The following is a 14,681-nucleotide window of genomic DNA, read 5'->3' as shown; positions in this document are numbered from 1 at the left end:
TATTTCCAGTACTAACTATTAGTAACAAATGCTTTTTTTTTATATTTCTACCTTTTTTTTGTTGTCCCCCCACCATGTGAATTTCTCTGTTCTTATTTCTTGTTTTCCACCTAGTAGATTTTTTTTCCTCAAAGTTTTAATAGTGCCTCCTTCTTAATAGAATTGGCTGACACAGACCTTTAAAAATTAATTGCTATCTCCTGTCCAAACTTATTTTAGCAGAGTTCACACTTTAAGATAACTACTTGTTTCCATATCTTTCTCCTTTTTTAAAGTGTGAGCATCTTAAAGACAAAAGAGTATGTCTTAAAATCTTCAAACCTCTCGGAGCCTAGAACAGTTTCTGAAATATTATTATAATGTGTTAGTTACTGTTTTAATGATTTTCCATTACTTCATTTATTGAAAGTTTATCATACATATTTATTAAATAAAATTTAAATTATACAAACTTTTATAAAATATCTCACTAGAAAAATATCACAATATTGAACCCTATTTGAGGATTCAGAGAATAAACTAAATAAATGGCAAGTTTACAGTTACAGAAAGATAATCTTTTTTTATTCATTAAGTTTATTGGTACATTTTAGATATACAATATGATGACGTTCATCATTGGGAATTTATACCTTTACATGATGTATCTTGGTTCTTATTTTTTTCCCCATTCCCCTCCCCTCCCTCCAATCCCTCCAACCCCTCCCTATTTACAAAGACTTTGTTTCCATTTTTCCCTTTTCTCATATTTATTCCTTTTCCTTCTTTCCTTTGTCCTACCCTTCCCATTTCCCCTTCCTGGATAAAGATAATCTTGAAGGGAGGGGAGGGCAATGGGGAAAGAAAGAGGCATCAAGATATATCATGTACAGGTACAAATTTCCTATGATGAATGTGATCATTATGTAGATTTAAATAGTACCAATAAACTTAATGAAAAGATAAAAAATCAATAAAATAAAATATTTTCATAAAGGAGACTAGCAAGCGGACATAAAGTAGAACATAATAAATTGTTTTTTGTTGTCTTACTATTTTCTTTTTTGTCACAGACCAGTTGGATTTTCAGAAGCTGAATATCCACGAGTTGAATATCAAAGGAGACAGCAATTTTGGGACCCTATAAGGCTTGCTCTTTTTACCTTAACAATTGTAGCAATCATAGGAATTGCAATTGGTATTGTTACTCATTTTGTTGTTGAGGGTAAGTACACACATCATATTTCTGTTGCCTAAGTACTCCATGACTTAGTATCTTGAAATTCTCTGCTAATAAAATGTGACATTCACATGATATTAACATTATAACTACTAATCTTTTATTGGTGTTGAATTATAGGTTGCTCCTACAGTGAACTCTGTTACATATTTGCACCCAGTAAAATTTGAAATATACATACATTAGCAGATAAATCTAAGAAAATATGATTTTAAAAGGAATGAAAAAGTTATCTTTAAAATAAAGATGAATGACATCATGTGATGAGCTTAATACGTTTTTCTCAGATTCAGTATATTAATGAGTTTCCTCAAGAAACACTCAGGATATTAAAAGATTTACCTGAAACAAATCCTTTAACGGGCTAAAAGTGAAGCATTTCTTTTGAAGAAACCCCAGATTGTTTCATTGGAAGAGAAGATGGAAACACTGAGAATTGGTTCCTAATTATATGGCAAAGAAGGCAGTCAGTACCACAAATAAGCACATTGACAATAAAGTAAGATTCATTTGCCCTTCCCTCGATTTGTGTGCTTGTACTCAGAGATGAGGTGAATCTTTACCTAAAATTTTAGAGATTCACATCAGTGAATGTTAAAACTATTCTTGGAATACCTCTGAGGAAAAAATTAAATATCATCCAACGTGTTCAGCTTACCTTCCTACCACTTTTATTGGCGGAGGGGTGTTAATATCTATTTCTTAGAGTCTCATAAAATAAAAAACATAAATCAAGTTGTCCTCTGAAATTTTGTCTTGTTAACACTTTCTTTGATTTAAAAAGTAATGAAGTAGTTTTTTGTTTAAAATGCCCTCCACTACCAATGCTGGAGGTGTTCAAAGTGAGGGAATAATAAAAACAATGGCAAAAAAATTATTGTTTAAAATACTGTCATAGAGATTATGATAGGCTGAATGATGTCTCATCCTCACCCAAAGATGTTCATGTTCCAAATTTTAGAACCTGTGATGTTATTGTACAGCAAAAGGAGCATTCAAAACATAATTAAGAATTCTGGGATTGGAATACTATTGTGAATTTTCTGGATGGGCTGTCAATATAACTACAAGGGTCCTCATAGGAGAGGAAATATGGTCAAAGAAGAAATGAAGCAGTGTGATAACTTGAAGGAGGGAGGAGGAAAATGTATTATGGGGTCATGAGCCAAGTGATGAGGGCAGTTGCTAGAAAAGAGGAAAGAAGCAGATTTTCCTCTCAGAGTCCCCATAAAGCCAACATATGATGTTAGCCCGATAAAAGTGACATCAGACTTCAACATCCAGAATGGGACAAGAATATATTTGTGTAGGTTTAAGCCACTGAACAGCAATAAGAGACTACTCCAAAGGTAAAACACTCAGGATTTGAGAGAGCTATCACTAGGATATCCCATGAGGATACTGAAGAGTCGCCTGAGTAGAGATAGGTATTTAGTAAAAGAAAGAAGAAAGTAGACCGTGACAAAGGGTGAACAAGTAGAAGGGGATAAAATAAAGGCATCTAGGGCCGAGCATTTAGCTCAGAGTTTCCGCTACCTGCCTCACAAGCACAAGGTCCCGAGTTCGATCTCCGGTACAAAAAAAAAAATAGAGGCATCTAAGATGATATATGAAGCTTTAAAAGGAACATACACATTTTCATAATATAGAGAAATACATGAAAGAGATCACATTGTAATAGGATAATGAGAAGAAAAATTATTTTTAAAATACTGTTTTTAAAAATGTAAATAAATCTAAGGGAAGATGAATAGAGAAAATTAAAGATATGAAATAATCACAATCAAATAAGAACTTCAATAGACATAAGTTGTTATAGTTATATCACCAGGATTGATATACATTTAATAGAATAATCATAATTCTGAATAATTACAAATGATGAGCTTTAACTATATCAAAATTCTGACCAATACTCATTTAAAATAGATTTTAAAATAAGCAACAATAAAATAATCCAGTAACCTAGAATATGTTTCATTTATCAGTCCCTTCCAGCCAAAGACAATAAGAAATGCATCTATGCTTGGGGTTTTTACTGCTTAGAGAGAAGAGCATAAGCTGTGGGAATCACAGGGCTGCTTAACATAATATTATGAAAAAGGATGTATTTTAAGATTTTGCCTTGTGATGAGTGATTTGGGGAGAGTTGAAGGAACTCATTTTCTCTCAAATGGATGCCATCAAAAGGCTGGAATAATGCTGTGATTAGGTAGCTTAATAAATTTCAACTAGAAGATCTGAATAAAGAGAGATTAAAGCTGCAAATAAGCAAAGAAGCAGCTGTCACTCATATTGGTTAGGATAAGTTTCCTTTTGTTTTGCTTTTTTGTGTTGTTTTGAGTAATGTTCATGTCTTTGAATTCAGACATCTTATAGAATGGTCTGATTTTTGTCTTGACCTAATATGGCCACAGAGTGGCTATGTCTGATGTTGATGTTCTAAAGAATACAAAAATCTAGCCTTTAGTACCAAAGCAACTTCTGCATGTTGGGGGCTTGTTTTTCTGTTTCTCAGGTTTTATATTTGTGACCTGATACATTTTTGTGCTAACTGAATATTGTTTTAAGAAATAATTTCTGTGCTATTGGCTATCAAGTGCTTGTTTTTTTCCATTTCTGTTGCTGTAACAAATTATGTAATGCTGGGTGCTTATGAAGCTCACAGTTTAGGAGGCTAAAAGAAAAAAAAGGGGCACTCCATTGAATTGGTCTCTGGCAAGGGTCCCCTTGGCTGGGTCACAACACAGTGAATCACAACACGGCAGGAGCATGTATGGAAGAGATCACATGATGACATAGGAAATCAGAGAGTTTGAAGGAACCAGTCTTGACATTAGTCCCTTCTGAGCCAGTGCCCCCAATGCCATCATCACCTTCCACTCAGCCCCAGAGTAGAGACCAAGCTTTCAACCCATGAGCCCTTGGAAACAAACAGCACCCAGGCCATAACAGTGCTTGGTAGAATTCATATCTCTAAATTTTATTCCTCAACATGATGAAAAGACTGATAAACTGCTGTATTACTTATATTCAGGATTTTTATTTAGATTCTCATTTTTTATTTTATCAAAGAAATATTTTTTTTTAAAAATGAAATCTTAGTAGAGCTTTAAATAAATATGACAGCATTTCACTTTTTTTGAGGTTCATCCCTACTCAAAATTGTTGCAAGAGTCATCTACCCTGTTGTATACAGCATTAATACATTTATTTTCATTATTAGCTTGGAATCCATTGTCTTAAATATTCCATAGTATTATACCTTGTATCTAGATGTTCCCCCAAAGCCTTATGCACTCATAGGTGGGGCTTTTTGGAGGTGGTTTGATCTAGAATGTGTAAATATTGATTAAGTAAGTGTGATATTTAAATCATCCATGGATTGGTTTAGAGTAGTTCTGGATGTAGATAATGAGAAGGCTTGCCCTGCGTGTGGATAGCACCATCCAATAGGTCTGTAGCCTGAATGGGATAAGAATCCTAAAAGTTCACTGCTTGCTGCTTGCTGCCTCCTTCCTACCTTGCCATGGACTGTTTCCCCTCTGCGATGCCTGTTTGTTATGCTACCCTACCTTGGTGCCAGGTGACTGTGGACTGAAACCTCTACAAACTGTGAGCTAAAATAAGCCTTTCCCCCTTTTAACTTGTGAGTGTCATGTATTTTGTCTCAGCAATGAAAAATTAACTAAGACACATAGTTTACTTATCTATTCAAGTGTTCTTGGACATTTATGTTGTTTTAGGTTTTAGAAATTAAAGCTATACCACTTCGACCTTCTTTTGCATATATCTTGATGTGTGTGTGTGTGTGTGTGTGTGTGTGTGTGTGTGTGTGTGTATGTATGCATGAATTTGCCTAGGAAGCATATAGTTATAGAATTAACTGCTGAATCATTGCACATATGCTTTTAAAAATTTTAATGGATGATGCTGCACTGTTTTCTTTCATTACCATGTGGTGATTCCCATTACTCCATATCATCAATACGTATTTGCTTACCTTTTGTATTTGGTAATTTCCTGTAGGTTATAGTGTTAATGTGGTGATTTTAATTGTATATACCCAATCGTTTTGAGGACCTATTCATGTATCAATTAGTCATTTAGACTTCTTGTTATTGTAAAGTGCCTGAGATTTTGCTCATTTTTATTGATTCATCTGTCTTTGCTGAAAGAGTTTAAGTTCTTCCCGACTATAAATTCATCATCAGTTACATATTAAAATAGCTTCTGTCAGTAAAAAAGTTCACTGTATATATACATGTGTATATTTAATTATAATATCTTCCTAACTATAATATATATGCCTATCAGTGCATTTAATTATAATATCTTCATAACTACATGAGGATCTTCACCCCCACAATTCACAGAGATATGATATCAACTAGAAAAAAATCAAACATTGAATTTAAAGTTTCTCTGCCTTTTTCAGGGTATTTTAGGGGGGTTTTTGTTTTTTTTATTTTTTAGTTACTAGAATTGTATATTAAATTATTTTTAACACACTTTTATGGTATAGATTAATTGGGAAAGTTATTTAGGATTAATTATTATATCTTCTAATAAGGTAATAATAAATCTGCTTTACAAAGGTGTGTGAAATTTTGAAGGATGTAGTATTTTCACAAACCTGATTTTCTGAAGTTTTTAAAATTGTTTTGTTTTTTGGTAGTACTGGTGATTGACTTTAGAACCTTTTTCTTTGTGCTATATCCTCAGTCTTTTTTGTTTTATATTTTGAGGCAGGATCTTACTGCCCTATGCAGTTGCCCACACAGGGCTCAAACTTGTGATCCTCCTGCCTTAGCCTTAAAGAATGCTGGGATTACAAATATTCTATTTTTAAAGTTAAATTTCCTGAAAAACTAAAGAATAAAATCTGCATTGAAATAGCTCACTTCTCTTCCCATTTTATAATACTGGATCTACTTCCCAGAATGTAGATACTATGTTCTCTAATGAAATGCAGAGTAAGATGAACCTTGATTTCCATCTTAGGTCCACCAAGTTGGATGATGTGGGACATGTTCCTTTCTACTTCTCTAAGCTTAAGTACGCATGTAAAGAAGTATCATTTCATTTATACTTCAAAGATTTGTTATAAAGATTAAAGTGGTTGATCCATTAGTATTTAGTACAGTGCATGGGATATAGCAATCTCTTTCAAATATTTGCAATTATGAAATTGGATTTTCATAGTGGTCTTACAGTTTAGGTTATATAAGATATACCTTTAATGTTCAATTTTTCCATTGGTAAAATGAGCTGACCATATAATAAAAACTCAGTAAATACCAATATCATTTTTTCACTTTATGAAAGCTCAATAAATATGGGCATTATTTAGTAAAAATGTTATTACTATCATTGTTATAACTAATATTTTTTTTCACTTTATTAAATTCTTTTATTGGTACATTGTAGGTATACAACACAATTACATTTCTCATTGGGAATTGTACCTTTACATAATGCATCTTGGTTCTTATCTTTTCCTCATTCCTAGCCCTGCCTTCACCCCCTCCACCCTTCCCTATTTATAAAGACTTTATTTCCGTTTTTTCAATTTCTCATCATTTTTCATTTCCCTTCTTTCCTTTCCCCTGCCCCTCCCACTACCCCTACCCCTTTGGACCTTTTCTTCCTATTTTGCATTATCGATTATTCACTCTAATCATTGGTACATTTTAGGTATACAATATAATGACATTCATCACTGGAAATTAGTACCTTTACATAGTCTCTCTTGGTTCTTATTTTTCACCCTTTCCCAGCCCTTCCTTCAACCCCTCCATTCCTCCCTATTTACAAAGATTTTGTTCCTATTTTTCCATTTTCTCATATTAATCCCATTCCCTTCTATCCTTTCCCCTAGCCCTCCCACTTCCTTCCCCTTTGCCCCTTTTCTTCCTATTTTATATTACATATTATACATTTTAGTCCTTATTTACACTTTCAGTTTCTCACACCAGAGAAACTATTTGGTATTTATACATGTGTGTCTTATTTATTTCACTTAAGAGTATCGCCTCAATGTGCATCCACTTAGCTATAAATGTCTTTAATTTGGGAAAAAATCTTCACCTGCTCTTCCTCAGACAAAGGTCTACTATCTCTAATCTATAAAGAACTTAAAAAGATCAGACTTCCCAAATTTAAAGACCCAATCCAAAAATGGGCATCTGAAATGAACAGACATTTCTCAGACAAAGAAGTAGAAATAGCAAATAAATACATGAAAAAATGTTCAACATCATTGGTCATTCAAGAGATGCAAATGAAAACAATGCTAAGATTCCACTTCACTCCAGAAAGAATGGCTGCTATCATGAAATCAACAAATAACAAATGCTGGTGGAGGTGTGGGGAAAGAGGAACCCTGCTCCACTGCTGGTGGGAGTGTAGACTGTTGCAACCACTGTGGAAATCAGTATGGAGATACTTCAAAGAACTAGGACTGGAAGTCCCATTTGACCCTGCTATTCCACTGCCGGGGATCTTCCCCAAAGAATTAAAAGAATCATACCACAGTGATATATGTGCGCCCATGTTCATAGCAACACAGTTTGTGATAGCTAAAACTTGGAAACAGCCCAAATGCCCATCAACTGGAGACTGGATAAAGAAAATGTGGTTTTTTTAATAAAATGGAGTACTACTCAGCCATAATATAATTATTGTATCATATATAACTTACATTTACAGCTTCTGAGAGCATATAAATATGTATTAGAATCACTTTTACTTCTACATCATTCTAATGGTTGTTTTTACTCATCTGGGAAAGATTAAAAAGAATATTGGCAGTCATCTGTGATAAGAAATAAAATGCCTTTGTAACTCTGAATAAATCTTAATTTTAATCTTTTTTCAATAGAACTTCAATTATGAAATTTTATCAAGTATTCAAGATGTATATTGAAAAGCAGCTTAAGCCCATACATTTAATAATGGAAATAATGCATCTAATCCTGAAAAGATGGAGCCTTGTGTCTATTAGTAAATATTGATTCATTTATCTACTCATCCACCAAAAAGTATTAAGCTTCAATCTGAAAAATAAAAACACTCAAAAACAACAAAATGGAACATAAACTACTGATATGAAATGTCATTTCTAATACATTTTTCTCAACTTATTTTAAATGAAGAAAATGTTCTTTTTAAGATAGAAAAAAGTGCTTAGGGTCAATTTTGTAAATGGAAAAAAGAAGATTAAATATTGTGGTGATAATCTATTTTAACCAAGTAAATAATATTTTTAGCAGGAGAAAAATAAACTAAAGTAATTATACCAGTTACTTCTAGGTAGTAGGATTATATATTGTGTTTATTCTCTTATAGATACTTTTCTATTCATTCCAGGGTTTCTGATGTAGTACTTAAAGTGTTCAAAATATTTTAAAATGAAAATATAATTAAGAGTAGAATATTTATCACAGGGTCTGATGTATTATGCACTTAAATATGGACTGTTATAATAATTATTTCTTAATTTATTAGTTTTTTTAAAAAGCTCAGGCTATGATTCTCTTTTACCAATATTACATGAAATGTTGCCTCCTCTTCAAATAAAAAATGATGCAACACTTCTTACCAAGGATTGAAATTCAACTGAAGTAAAACCTAGAGATCAGAGCACTTTCACAGTTAGTGTCCTTGCACAGTTGAAGTCCCTCTCTCATCCTGGATGTTCAGGGACTTTCCTGCTAGGAGGTGAAGTCAAGGACAGGATTTAGGAGTGAAGTTTAGGGAAAAGGTAAAAGTGATAACAGAACCAAAATCCAAAGGAAAGAAACAGCATAGTGAATCTTGACAAATGCAGTTTGCTGCAGTTTCAACATTAACCCTAAGGGGAATGTGGAAAATGTACTGAAAAGGGTGAAAGGCTGTGAGACAAGAAAAATATTTGGTGTTTCATAGTAAAATTTGTGACAGTTGTCCCATGGACAATGGAAAATGATAATTCTTCAATTGGAAAAGTGATATTGATAAATTTGCAGTAGAGGACACTCTGGAGGATGGATTTGAGGAAAATTTGGAGGAAAAGATGCTGGACAAAAAGCTGTTATGTTTTCCAAGCAATGAGAGCATGAACTAGATCACTAGTGGTATTTGTGAAGAGGACAAATTTCTCAAATGAGAGGGGTCTTTTTTTAAAATGTCATTTTCTTCTTAAATTCTTTTCTTGGTACATTTTAGGTATACAGTGCATTTACATTTCTAATTGGGAACTTGGACCTTTACAAGATGTATTTTGGTGCTAATTTTTTCCCCATTCCTTGCCCTCCTTTCACCCCCTTCACCCTTCCCTATTTATAAAGACTTTGTTTACATTTTTTCCATTTCTCATAATTTTTCTTTTCCCTTCTTTCCTTTCCCCTACCCCTCCCAATTCCGCTACCCCTTTGGACCTTTTCTTCCTATTTTACATTATCAATTATTCATTCTAATCATTGGTACATTTTAGGTATACAATAAAATGACATCCAGCATTGGAAATTTGCACCTTTACATAATCTCCCTTGGTTACTTTTCCCCCTTCCCCTGCCCTCCCTTTAACCCCTCCATACCTCCCAATGTACAAAGACTTTGTTTCCATTTTTTTCATTTTCTCATATTAATTCCATTCCCGTCTTTCCTTTCCCCTACCTCTTCCACTTCCCCTTCACTTTTGCCCCTTTTCTTCCTATTTCACATTATCTATTATGCCTTTTAGTCCTTATTTACATTTTCAGTTTCTCACACTAGAGAAACTATTCAGTATTTACACATGTATGTCTTGTTTATTTCACTTAAGAGTATCGCCTCAATGGGCATCGACTTAGCTATAGATGTCTCTAATTTCTCATTTTTTATGGATGAGTAGTACTCCATTATATTAAAAAAAACACATTTTCTTTATCCAGTCTCCAGTTCATGGGCAACAGGGCTGTTCCCAAGTTTTATCTGTTACAAATTGTGTTGTTATGAACATGGAAGCACATATATCACTGTGGTATGATTCTTTTAATTCTTTGGGAAATATACCCAGCAGAGGAATAGCTGGGTCAAATGGGACTTCCAGTCCTAGTTCTTTGAGGTATCTCCATACTGATTTCCACAGTGGTTGCACCAGTCTACACTCCCACCAGCAGTCGAGCAGGGTTCCTCTTTCCCCACAGTCCCCCCAGCATTTGTTATTGGTTGATTTCATGATAGCAGCCATTCTTTCTGGAGTGAGGTAGAATCTCAGCTTTGTTTTCATTTGCATCTCTCAAATTGATGTTGAATATTTTTTTCATATGTTCATTTGCTATTTCTACTTCTTTGTCTGAGAAATGTCTGTTCATTTCAGATGCCCATTTTTGGATTGGGTCTTTAAATTTGGGAAGTCTGATCTTTTTAAGTTCTTTATAGATTCAAGATAGTAGGCCTTTGTCTAAGGAACAGCAGATAAAGATTTTCTCCCAAATTGTGGTTTCTCTCTTCACACTGCTGGTGGTTTCTCTTGCTATTCAGAGCTTTTTAATAAGAAGTGATTCCACTTGTTGATTGTGCTAGCTCATGGGCAACTGAGGTTTTGTTCCTAAAATCTTTTCCTACACCAATGTCTTCAAGAGTTCTACTTAACCTCTGTTCCAGCAGATTCAGTGTTTCTATTTTAATATTTAGATCTTTAATCCATTTAGATTTTAGTTTAGTACATGATGAGAGATATAGGTCTAGTTTTAGTCTTTGACAAGTTGAAACCCAATTTTTCCCGCATCATTTATTAAAGAGGTTATCTTTCCTCCAGTGAGGGTGTATGGCTCCTTTTTCAAAGATGAGATAGGTGAGTGTGTCTGAGTTTTTTGGCATCTTCTAATCTGTTCCACTGGTCCTCAGGTCTGTTTCTTTGCCAGTACCATGCTGTATTTAACACAGTTGCTTTGTAGTGTAGTTTCAAATTGGGGCTTGTGATACCCCCTGCAATGTCTCTGTTACCTAGAATTGCTTTTGCTATTCTGGGTCTCTTTTTGTTCCAAATGAATTTTTGGATTGTTTTCTCAAGGTCCTTGAAGTATGCTGCTGGGATCTCAATTGGGATTGTGTTGAATTTATATAGCAGTTTTGGAAGTATGGCCATTTTCACTGTGTTGATCCTTCCTACCTAGGAGCAGGGAATGTCTTTCCATTTTCTGATATCATCTTCAATCTCTCTTTTCTGAGTGCTATAGTTTTCAGGGAAAATGTCTTTGATTTCTTTCAATAGATTGATTCCTAGGTATTTCAGTTTTTTGGATGCTATTGTGAAAGAAATTGTTTGCCCTATTTCTATCTCAGTAACTCTGTTGTTCATGTAGAGGAAAGCATTGATTTTTGTGTGTTGACCTTGTATCCAGCTACTCTACTGAATTTGGTTATTAAGTCAAGAAGACATTTGGTGGAGTTCTGGGGGTCTTCTATATACAGTATTATGTCATCTGCAAATACGACAATTTGACTTTTTCATTTCCTACCTTTATTCTTTTTATTTCTTTCTCTTTGCTAATTGCACTGGCTAGTGTTTCCAAAACTATATTGAACAAGAGTGGTGATAAGTGGGCATCCTTGTCTTGTTCCTGATTTTAGTGTGAAGGATTTCAGTTTTTGACCACTTAGTATGATATTGCCTTTTGGTTTTTCATAGATGGCTTTATCAGACTGAGGTAGAGACCATGTATTCAAATTTTTTGTAGGCTTTTTATCATAAATGCATGTTGGATTTTGTCAAATGCTTTTTCTGCATCTATGGAGATAATCATATGTAATTTGTCCCTGGCTCTGTTGATATAGTGTATTACATTGATTGATTTGCATATATTGAACCATCCCTGCATCCCTGGGATGAATCTCACTTCGTCAGGGTGTATGATCTTCTTGATGATCTTCTGCATTCTATATGCCATTAACTTATTAAAGATTTTTGCATCTATGTTCATTAGTGAGATTGGCCTATAGTTCTCTTTTTTGGTTGGGTCTTTCTCTGCTTTGGGGATCAAGGTGATGCTTGCTTCCAGGAATGAATTTGGGAGGATTGCTTCCCTTTCAATTTCATTGAAGAGTATAAACAATAGTGGCAGTAGTTCCTCTCTAAATGTTTTGTAGCATTCAGCAGTGAAGCCATCAGGACCTGGACTTTTCTTAGCTGGTAAGATTTTAATTATGTTTTCAATTTCATTGGTTGATATTGGGTTGTTTAGAATTTTTAGGTCTTCTTTGTTCAACTATGGTAATTCATATGTATCTCGGAATCTGTCCATTTCTTCTGTATTTTCCATCTTATTGGGGTATAGCTTCTCAAAGTAGGAATTGATCCTCTGGATTTCTGCTTGGTCTGTTGTGATTTTACCCTTTTCATTCCTAATTGCATGGATTTGGGCCTTTTCTTTCCTTTTTCTGACAAGGTTGGCTAAAGGCTTGTCAATTTTGTTTATTCTATCAAAGATCCAATTCTTGGCTTCATTAATTTTTTGTATCATTCTCTTAGTCTCCATTGAATTGATTTCTTCTCTGATCTTTATAGTTTCCTCCCTTGTATGAGTTTTGGGTTTTTCCTGCTATTCTTTTTCTTGAAGCTTGAGGCTCAGCATCAGGTTGTTTAATTGGGCTCACTCTGTTTTGCTAATATGAAAATTCACTGCTATGTATTTCCCTTATAAGACTGCTTTCATTGTGTCCCCTTGATTCCAATATGTTTTATTGTCATTGTCATTTAAGGAAATGTCTGATTTCTTCTTTAATTTCCTCTGTGACCCATTTGTTATTCAGAACTGTGTTGTTCAATTTCCATATGTTTATGAAATTTTTGCAGTTTTTTTTGCTGTTGATCTCCAATTTCATCACACTATGGTGTGATAATATACAGGGGATAATTTCAATTCCTTTGCACTTACTTAAACATATTCTATGAGCAATTATGTGGTCTATTTTGGAGAATGACCTGTGTACAGCTGAAAAAAATGTGTATTCTGATTCTGTAGTGTGGAAGCCTCTGTAAACATCTGTTAAGTTCTTTTCTTCAAGAGTTTGATTGAGTTCTAGTATTTCGTTTTTTGTCTAGTTAATCTATCTATTTGTGAGAGTGGGGTATTGAGGTCCCCCACAACAGTTGTATTAGTGCATATATGACTTTTCATGTCCATTAGTATTTGATTTATATAGTTGGGCACACTACTGTTTGGTGCATAGATATTTATGATTGACATCTCTTCCTGTTGGATTGTTTGCTTTACAAGGCTGTAGTGTTCTTCTTTGTCTCTCTTAATCAGTGTGAGTTTGAAATCTCCTTGATCTGAAAAGAGGATAGCTACTCCTGCATTTTTTCAGCTTCTCGTCCCATGGAGTATTGTTTTCCACTCTTTAACTTTCAGTCTATGAGTTTCATCTTGAATTGTGTGTTTCTTGTATGCAGCATATTGTTGGATTTTGCTTCTTGACCCATTCTGCCAGTCTATTTCTTTTCATTGGTGAATTGAGACCATTAACATTGATGGTTATAACTGATATGTATTGACTTATCATTTTCATGACTATCTCTTTTTCTTGGATTCTCCCCCTTTACATTTAATTTCTTGTTGTACCCAATGGGTTCATTCTGCTTTGCTTCCTGGGGTTGTGATCCTCATTGTCTCTTCTTAGCATATTGTCTACTATTTTTTTGACTACTGGTTTGGTATTCATGAAGTTCCTAAGGTGCTCTTTTGTCATGAAAGTATCTTATTTCTCCATCAATTTTGAAAGATAGTTTTGCAGGGTACATCAATCTGGGTTGGAGGCTGTTTTCCTTTAGAGCTTGGAATAAGTCACTCTCCACTCTTCTCACTTTGAGGGTTTGCGCTGAGATGTCTGCTGTGATTCTGATGGGCTTTCCTTTGTATGTGATTTGTTTCTTTTCTCTCACTGCTTGTAGAACTTTGTTCTTCTGTTGGGTTTCTGGAATCTTAACAACTATATGCCTATGGGTAGATTTTTTTTTTTTTTTGATCAAGGCTAGTTGGACTCCTATATGCCCCACTTATCTGTCTGTCAAGTTCTTTTCCCCTGCTTGGGAAGTTTTCTGCCATCACTTCTGTAAACAGTTTTTTTTTTATGTCATCTGCACTCTCTCCTGTTTCCTCATTGACTCCAATCAGTATTATGTTATTCTTCTTTGCATCGTCTAGCAGCTGCTCGATTGATTTCTCATGATCCCTTACAATTTCGAAGCAATTTTTCTTTTTCTGGTCACTAATTGCAATCTTATCTTCTATATCTGAAATTCTGTCCTCACATTGGATCATTCTGCTGCATAGACTTTCAATGATGTTTTTGATCTCCTGGAAATCTGTTTGCATCTGCTTTATGGATTCCGTTTGTTTCCTATATTGGGATTCCTTCATGTTCCTTAGTTTCTCTCTAGATTTATTAATCATGTCTTGCACTATGAGCACAATCTCTGCTGCTATCTGAGAAA

General features: G+C 34.3%; 1 protein-coding gene across 7 annotated transcripts in view; it reads left to right on the top strand.

Annotated features, from left to right (window-relative positions):
• Positions 1-14,681, top strand: part of LOC101711537 (transmembrane protease serine 11F) — a 92,772-nt gene that overhangs the window by 40,393 nt on the left and 37,698 nt on the right. For 3 of the 7 annotated variants that reach the window (XM_087187723.1, XM_087187726.1, XM_021262276.2), the window contains one exon: positions 1,053-1,204. The exons of the other annotated variants lie outside the window; for them this stretch is intronic. In XM_087187723.1, coding sequence (XP_087043849.1) covers positions 1,053-1,204 — 152 coding nt within the window. The remainder of the gene's footprint in view (positions 1-1,052; positions 1,205-14,681) is intronic. 7 annotated transcript variants of the gene reach the window in all.

This window comes from Heterocephalus glaber, unplaced genomic scaffold, assembly GCF_053883595.1.
Source record: "Heterocephalus glaber isolate CG9 unplaced genomic scaffold, H.glaber_assembly_v1.0 deba00001509, whole genome shotgun sequence".
NCBI lineage: Eukaryota > Metazoa > Chordata > Mammalia > Rodentia > Bathyergidae > Heterocephalus > Heterocephalus glaber.
Note: the sequence above shows the minus strand (reverse complement) of the source record. Positions and strands in the feature narration are given on the sequence as shown.